Here is a 9,125-nt window from a genome sequence, read left to right on the forward strand (position 1 = left end):
ATGGTTCAACTCTGTTGACACAGATAAAACTTGTCGCAGCCTTCTCTACGCCACTGTGTATGGAGTTTCTCCTGTTTTAGTGGAATGAGCTAAAATTTTCAGGGCTTTTCATGGGATGAGAGAGTGTTTGAATCGCGATTTCCAAAGCAACTCTCAGCAAATGACTGTTATTGCAAGTAGCAAGGCCTGTTCTGGTGCTTTAAAGGATGACCAAGGCACGCCCACGTTGTAGCGGTATATTTGCATAAGCAACATGTTCCATAGCGCTAAGCATCATATTTTACAGGATTTCGAGGTATAAATTGAATTTGCTTGTGTAAAAAAGTGACTACAATTGTATAGGAGTAGATGCCTGAGTAAATGCAATTTGTGCAATAATGTCACTGAGTTTGACTAATACTACCGGAAAACTTACAGAGGTGATTATCCGTCTTAGCTCATTCTATCATAGGATATACTCGAAACCCACTTAGCGCCTGGAACAGTCCAGCATTTTTAAGAGAACCCCTGCTAATTTGTACTTAGTTAGAAATGATCAAGAGTAATGACACGGGAACCGACACAAATTTTGCCCCTTAATTGTGCATTATAACATTTTCTCTCCTTGAAATCAAGTACATTGTAACTTGAAGCGGTTTTCAAGGAATAATCAGATCGACATGAAAAGCGCTTTTTTACGTTCAAAGCAAGCAGTGGGTATGGTAACAGTCAGGAACTCTCTCTGTTCAGTGCCGACTCTTGTCTTAGACTAATTAGTGGCAAGCAGCATTGATTGTGCATTTTATATAGGCTGAATGCAGTGACGGTGAAGGCCCAAGTTTCCAATAAATATTAAGTGAACAAAGGAACGACAAGCTGCATTGTCTACGGTACTCTCGTTTTTGTTAATCAGTGCTGTTCACTCATGCAGGTCCATGATATTTGCGTTACAACAGTAAGTTGAGCAGATTTCTCTAGGAGTGGCTTGTTAGGTGTCAGAGAGCACTGCAAAACACGAATAAGTGTCATTTGACGCAGCTGTCCACACTCACTGCGCACATGTACAGACCTATATAGCAATATAATTCTGCGAATCACATACACCGGATGGAGAATTGCCCGGACAAAAAAGCAAACAATTTGTTGGCCTGATTAAATAATGCGAGAATCCGCGACATAGGTCGCCTAAAATCTCACATGGGAAAAAACTCTTCAACACAATACTACACGGGAGTGCCCATACTCGCGCGTGGCCTTCCCACTTAACGATCGAAATTCGACGGGCTGTTTCTTTACGGAAAGGGTAGCCTAGTTTATTATGACCATCCCAGGTTCTCTCGCTCGGGTAAATATTTTGTTTCCCTATTTTCAGAGATTTAACGCTTGACATCAGAGGTTTCACCGTGAAAGCCCGTTAAAATTAAACGCTTTTGAACTGTATTCGAATATGTGCAATCAAACGAGCTGTTCGCGAACACCAAGAAAATGTGTTCTTTGTCTCGAAGAGGTTCCTTCCGAATACTGCACTGAAAGAATTATTTGGTTTATTGCCGAATGTCAAGGGTATCGAGAATTGTCTTAACCTACGAATTTATAGAAAATAAATGGAAAATATGCAGCCTGGTCAATTAACGCACAAGTATAACAAAAGGTATGGTTTCATGGCATGGGCTCTGCTTGAAAGGGGTGCTGAATGGTACTGAAGCTCGAAAGACAAAATGGTCTTCAGGCTATTTAAATTTTATATACCGGCCGCTATTCTTGTCATTCTAGATATGAGAAAGCCATTTAATTCTCGGTGATGCTTTGGCTCATAAAACGTCGCTTTCTTTCATGTGATGCCAATAGGCGTGAGGCGTCATTGCATTAGTTATAGCCAGCCAAAAACGTAGAAAATTTCAATACAAAAAACATGAAATATGCTCTTGTCAAGTTCGAGAAATCCTGCCTTGACTTCAATATGTCAGTGATTGATACGGACCATGCGTTCTTAAGGACACCAGCGTCGTAGTCACACCTCGCTTCGAGAAAAGCACGATGACTATCTTTTGCTGAGTATGCCTCCGCCGTAAAATTCAAGCCGGTGCCGGGTGCGCTTTCGCGCCACCAAGATTATAAATCATTTCATTGCATGATGGTGACCTCCACCATCGACGACATCTCAAATATCACGCACAATTGTCATCATTATCGAAACTGAGGAAGCCTGATGTTGGTTTTATCTAGAAGATCACTTATTTGAGCATCTTTAAATCGATACTTCCAGTCTCGCGAAAATTTTACAATTTGAATCCATTTGACACATTACGCATAGTTGTTCCTCGTAATAAGCTTTTGAAATATAATATTATTGTGGAGAGTCACAATACTCCTTTCAAAAGATGTTCCGGTTAAAGAATTAAATACAAGTCAGTGTGCATTCTATTCTGGTGGCCCAAGATCTTCAATTGGGATACACGTGTGAGGGTCTCTGTTGAGCTTTCAAAGAGTAGCGTTATGCCGTACGATTTGATGTTCTTTACCAGCATGCCGAAAATGTACAAATTCACATAACACTTAGATCTTTTATCGACAGAGTGATGGCAATGCATTCGTATACCTTTCGCTTTTGATGCTTTTAGTCATACTTAAATTTTACCGATTCTGCGACGCAGTCACGAGTAAAGATAAAGCTGATCTCCTGTTTTTTTTAAAAAAATTGTCAAAACAATTCTTTTTGGTAATCGTCTCGGATCAAGATCCAGGTATACAACCAAAATTTTCAAAGTTCTTGATCCCAGATCTGACATGTCCAGATCGAACCATCCAAGATCAATGATCAGAAGTTGCGCGTCAAGCGCTAGGTGATGAAAATGGTATAGCACTATATGTACGGCTCGTCGGCGATGTATATATATTCGTTTTTCACTGGGCAACGCATCTCATGCAATTCCACCCCCCTGCCATTTTTCGAATGGATGAATAAATCTCCTTAGTTCCCTGAGGCTTCCACCAGCTGCTTCTGGGGGGGTTGAAACGTGTAACGGGTACGTAGGGTATTTGATTGTACTTATACCTTACACTTATGTGCAATTGTTCAGATGCACTTATGTGCAAATGAGCATAATTAAAAGATAACAGAGTATTGCTACTGAAGCGGGCGATAGGACTCCGTATCTGTCACGTCTGTTGGGCACGTAAGCTGTCAGCCCAACGTCAAGCACTACATATAGTTTCTTATTGAATATACAAAACGAATACAAAATACGGTTTTCATTTTCTAATTCGCAAGATTCTTAATTAATGCCGTACTTTTTTTCTTCTTCGAGATTTACAAGATATAATTGGTCTCGTGTGATGAACTAAGTACTAAGCTGCTCAAAAAGCCTGCTCCTGCTCATCTATGAAGCAAACTAACTTGACCTCGATGCATTATCAACGCAGAATACTTGTGACGAAGCTACCTTCGTGAGCAGTGCACAGCATCCCTGTCGCGCTTCTTGACACAAGCTGTCGATCTTAACACCATGTTGAGAAGAGACTCGCTTTTCTGTGAGTATAAAGCACATAATGTAAACGAAATGTTCGAGTATCTATTCTTGGGATAGTAGTCACGCACAACAAATGACTGTCTGTGTCTGGTCGCGAGACATCGGCTACCCAAGGGTCGGGAGAAGATAATACTTACCTGGACGTCTAGACAGCAAGAGAGTAACCTATTGAGACACCCTAACCAGTTGTTGATGGGAACACAATCGGCGACAATTCTTATTGCCGCGATGAAGGAAGGTCCTCTTCTAAATGCGGTATTTTTATACTCGCGTGTATTGTTGTGAGCAGGTGCGGCTCGCGTCAAGTCCATCTGCATTTTCCATGATTCTTTGAGAATGCGGTTAATGTTGTAGTATATCCAAATTACAACTTTTATGTCGCAAGATCATGATAGGATCGGGAGGTGGAGTCTCAACGAGCCAAATGCGATCAACCTCGCTATACTAAGATGAATGAAAGAAATTTCTTAGCTGTAGGGTAGCGTCGCGATACTTGCAGCTGATCTACCTTAACAATGCGAGGCAACTGCGCGTTGTGAGCTCCTTCTCTTTCGACTAAAGAGTACAAATGGCTGGATATCGTGTAGTGTCAGCTGCCAAAATCTTTGCGACAAGCCCAGTTTGTGAAGTCCATCCTCCCGAGTTAGAATCGGGCTCTCGTTTCCCCGTAGACATCAACAAACTCAGCTCGATCGATAACGAGTCTCTTTAAGAAAAATTGCGATCCAGGCGCAAGGATATTGGCTCTCAAAATTGACGTCCCCGGCATTGCAAAGTCACAGGAAGGCTTGATAAATTTCGGGTCGTTGTGTGTCGCGCAACACGCCTAGATGCCAAGAGTAGAATGTAATTTGCTGAGGCATCGTATTTAACAAATATGGTACAGTATTCTTGCGTCTTGCAACGGGGCATGTTGAAAAATTCTGTTTGGTCTGATCTTCTGACAGAGCTTACTGACTCCGTCGGCGTGAGAAGATCTTGACTCCTGGATTCTTGATAAAATCTCTTTCTAGGTACGATGTGGCTTGAACGTCTTGATCTATGGATTCTTTTAGTGGTTCTTTGCGCCATTACCCTGTTAAGGCTGTAGAAGCCAGAATTTAGGGCTGGTGAGTCGTAAGCTTACTTCAGCCATGAGCAACAGCGCGTTTGGCGAGAACAGCAGCTCAAATAGCTTTGGTCCTTGACATAAGTTTTAACGAAAAGCGTCTGAAGAGCAACAATGCTATTGAATGTGATTTGACCAAAATCAAGCGGCAGAAGTCGTAGTAAGCCACAGTCTCACGATGTTACAGGTAGTACCGAACGTGTTTGGAGGGCTCCATAATTGTATTGCGATATTGCAAAAGCGAAAATGGACCTCAGTGTTTTGAGGTCCTTCGACAATATTGCTGGTGGGAAGTTTGATCGCAGCTAAGAATCAGAATCTATTTGTGCTGGAGCCGATAAAGACGAGTATGAGCGACTGTGTGTCACTGTCAACCTTGCCAGAGTCAGGAAAGACGGCCAACTGCAAGACGCAAAAAAAGAGTACTAAACTGCAAAGCTATTAAGGATCTCTCATTCATTTGAAACAAATACAGCTGCTAAGTCGGAGCTACCATGTGATGCACTATCCAAGCGAAGTAGTGAAGCTCCACGGTTTGGTGGTATGAAAGAATATGTTGCAATGAATGGAGCCAGTATATGCATATATCGGCCTAAAGACTGTAAGCTTCTTCTCATTAACGATCATTAATTTTAATAAATTATTTTTTAAAAGGATCTGCAAGACACGTAAAACCACGAAAACAGCACAGTCGGGACTGAAGGAAATCCTGGGCCTATCATGCAGCGGGGCTGTCGTAGCTCTTTCGCTTAGAGGAAGCTAAGCCGAGGTCGGTGACCTCCGTTCTATACTTTGAACTAGTACAAGTGTAGCGGATGGCAAAACGCTTACTCTTAGAGTAATCACAACGTTAACCCAAGGCAAATATACTCTTCCGTTAAATTGTAAACTGTATTTCTTTGTTTCATTCGCGGCAAAGCCGCCTTTATCTAAATCTATAGGATTTTCTGCTTCAATAGTAAGACCTAATAAAAATGCATAAATACTGACACTCCGGCCACGTACTGACTTTTTGTGGAGGTGAAGCCGTGATGACACCGTCTTGTGTAACCTATACCCTTATATATACACACCAATTTGTGTGACCCACCCCTTCGTAACCGGGTTTGTGAAACCCCGTTATATATCATCTGTCATCGACGACTTTTTCTCGAGACACTGATTACAGTGATAACAAGTAGTGGAGTGGCTATTTTTATGAATCCTACAAATCAATCATTCATTGACGTGGTGACAAAACATCCAATAAATATTTTGATTTGGTCCGGGAGTGCGTCATTGAATCTACTTGATTCCCGGAATCGAAAACAGCGTCATAAGGCAATGACCTATACCATGGAATTAGTATGACGTCATAGACGTCTTTTGTTCGTGCGAAGCACGAAGTACGTTGATGAGAGAAATTAAATATCCTCATATGAAGTCAACATCCCGCCTCATGAAGCTGACGGCGACTGGCGGGATATAAGCAGCTTAATACAAACACTAAACTGGTGTAAACCTCTTTTTTTGCAAAACGCGCCATCGAAAAGAATGGTCGGTTGCGGTTTATTCAGTACTCTCTATTTGCATAATGATAAGTCCTAACTTCTCATTAAAGTCAGTGATATAATCTGTGAATACTCCAAGCGGAATGCTCCGAGAATAGCAATTAGATTCGCAGGAATTGTCTTACACATCAGTGCAGCAAATACTTAAGTTACATTTTGTCAATAAGTTCAGCTATTTTGACAAAATTGCAGTCTGTTGTCGCGCAGAGCATGGCGGTCGAACTTGTACATCGATATCAAACTCTTGCGAGATCACCGAGTTTGCATAAACAGCCCTGAAAGCCAGGGCCATCATGAGGAATAATTAAGTCCGTCTCGAAAAGCACGAAGTCCCAGAAGGTGATTAAAATACTCGAATTTTCATCTGGTGCTTTTTCCTATTTGTGGAAGGGATTACACGACGTGGTGAAAGGAGAACCGCCACGGGTTCTGCCCCCAGATTATCGAGTTTGGTGTCGGATTGTTCCGTACTTAAAATAAAATACCAAGGGACCAATGTGACATAACTTGCGCTTCCACACCTGAATATCATTGAGTAAACTTATCATGTTTACCAGAAAGGTAAATCCAGGCCTGTAAGGCGCTTTTGACTTACCGTACGCGAGAAGATGATGTCACCCTCACAGAAATAATCACCCCAGGAGGATTGCTGCAAGTGATACTTGCTATGCATGCTATCCAATGCTATGCACCAGCATCAAAACGTTTTGTATTGACGCAGTTTCTTAGGCTTTATTGTGAATGTGAATGGACAGAATATGACGATATATTCGTCAATAAATTGTGCAGACCACAATGCATGGATATATACATTCGTATCGAAAGTTTGCTGAGCTTTGCATCATCAAAGTCGCTTTCATCATCAATCCAACATGTAATATTTTTGCTTTTTGGTACTGATGAAGTCCCGCCTCTGGGATGCCTCAGTCAAAGAGTAGTCTTTGCGCAAATCACACACAGATTCAGCCACAGTAAATTGGCTTCTGCCACCATTTGTAGGAATTTGTAAGATTGAGCACGTCTAAGGATTCAATGTTAGTAATACCGATATGGTCTGCATGCTCTAACATCTCCATATTTAGATAGTTAACGAGGCGCAAGAGAAGTCGCGTTATTGCGTCCAGATGCCGCCAGCTGTAAGCTATGAGCTACAAATATTCATTATTCAAAAGTTTAACTCACAGCGAAAGACTAGTGCGATCGTAGCAATTTCAGAATTCATATTTTCAGATCTAAGTTGTCTATATACTATTTGAATTGTGTCATGCCGAAATGCATCATCGTAGCCTCGCCACCCTCTGAAAAATACTCGATGATTATTCTTTGCTGAGCATTCTTCTGCTAAAGTAGAGGCCTGGTCGGCAAAGTGTGCAGATGAAAACGCTTTCCCGTCGTCCACATCTCATATCACAGTGGCAGCTACAAGTATATACAGCATCAGGATCAGACGCAACTCAAATTGCGTTATTAGAGATTTGATAAACAAAATGCTCTTAACCTCGAATACTATCAGATCTACATTTTTTGATCTGCGTTTTCGCCGCGACCGCTGTTTTAAGGCATGCTGTACTCAGCACGGATTCACTTGACGCAAAACGCGTTGTGTTACCCCTTCAAGTACAAATATATAGAGATATCACATCCCCCGTTTCCAGGAAGACTTCTCGGTAGAGAAAAAACGAATGGCATATTAAAGGCATTGCAGAGATGGCTCTATTGGAAAGAATGATAAAAACTAGGTGTACATGGGTGGGATATGTTGCAGAAAGAAGTCATTTCGCATGCAGAGGTGCCGTCAGTATGAATGCCAGCTTTTTAGTCATATGTCTGGATAATTTCCGGGTAATAAAATCGTATTTTTCAGTAATATTTTTAAAAACAGCAATCTCGCTGCTGTCACGCTCCCGGTGAATATAAAGCAAGATGCTTTTCCCGCAACTTTTGGACATCTAATTCGAACAAAGATCCCCGCGTTTACAGCCAATATCTGGTGAACGTTGCTGCACCATACTTGATATATTGAAAGCGGACAATTCCGACACCAGTGGTTAAAAGTAGCCTCGTAAACGACTTACACGCGCAAATCAACGACGTTGCTGGAGTGACATGCGTTTTTCTCCAAAGTTTGTATGTTCTAAAAACTCTCGGGTAATTTTGAGACTTTTACGATGTTGTTTTCTTCAATTGAAATGGTTCTAATCTTCTTGCTGATATCAGCCCAATCGAACGATACTATATATCTCAAAGAGAATGAGCCTGATTAGTCACCCGCGTGGCACTGAGGCTGAAGCATGGACATGGAAACGAACTGTAGATGAAGACTGAGCGGATGTAAGAACAGATGTCGTAGATAACATTGGTTACTGTGAATGATAAGCATGAGGAATGATGACTGCAAACTTTGATGAAGTCGACAATGACAGTAACTGACAGAATTTACAAAAAAACAGTTTACACAGGAATGGACAGTGTGTCGGTGAACTACGCGGAGATCGACGCAAATGAGACACTGATGAGGTGCAACGTGAAGCGGAAGATCGCTACATTGTCGATCAGGTACCTTTTAAATTTTGATAGTATACATTGGTCTGATAATGATTTTGTTCTACAACGTTATTTAATGCCTGAAAGGTTTTGATTTGTAAGCCTTTGTGCGTAGATTCATATCAAAGCTTTGCAGAAATATCATGAAGCATCTCAAGATATGATCCCTGGAAGCTTTGACATGTAGATCTTACAAACTTACATATGTCAACAACTGATAACGAAATTTGGTATGAAACGCACTGCACCAGCCAATTACTGAAAAAAGGTGTACAGCACTTCTCATCCTGATTGTAAATCTTTTAATTACCGGAGATCAAACATGGAGCGGAAAATCTTCAAATCAGCTTCCTGGCTTGAAAACATTTTTCTAGCAGCACAAATATTCGACGCGAGTAAAACTGTACATTCATT

General features: G+C 41.4%; 1 protein-coding gene across 1 annotated transcript; it reads left to right on the forward strand.

Annotated features, from left to right (window-relative positions):
* Positions 1–6,966: 6,966 nt before the first annotated feature.
* Positions 6,967–7,192, forward strand: PHALS_08941 (uncharacterized protein; the record flags this gene model as incomplete). The annotated part of the gene is made up of 2 exons (XM_024724382.1): positions 6,967–7,041; positions 7,106–7,192. 2 exons carry the CDS (start codon positions 6,967–6,969, stop codon positions 7,190–7,192), a joined length of 162 nt encoding a protein of 53 aa, XP_024575264.1.
* Between the last annotated feature and the right edge of the window lie 1,933 nt (positions 7,193–9,125).

The sequence above is a fragment of the Plasmopara halstedii genome, assembly GCF_900000015.1.
Source record: "Plasmopara halstedii genome assembly, contig: Scaffold_323, whole genome shotgun sequence".
NCBI classification, from domain to species: domain Eukaryota; phylum Oomycota; class Peronosporomycetes; order Peronosporales; family Peronosporaceae; genus Plasmopara; species Plasmopara halstedii.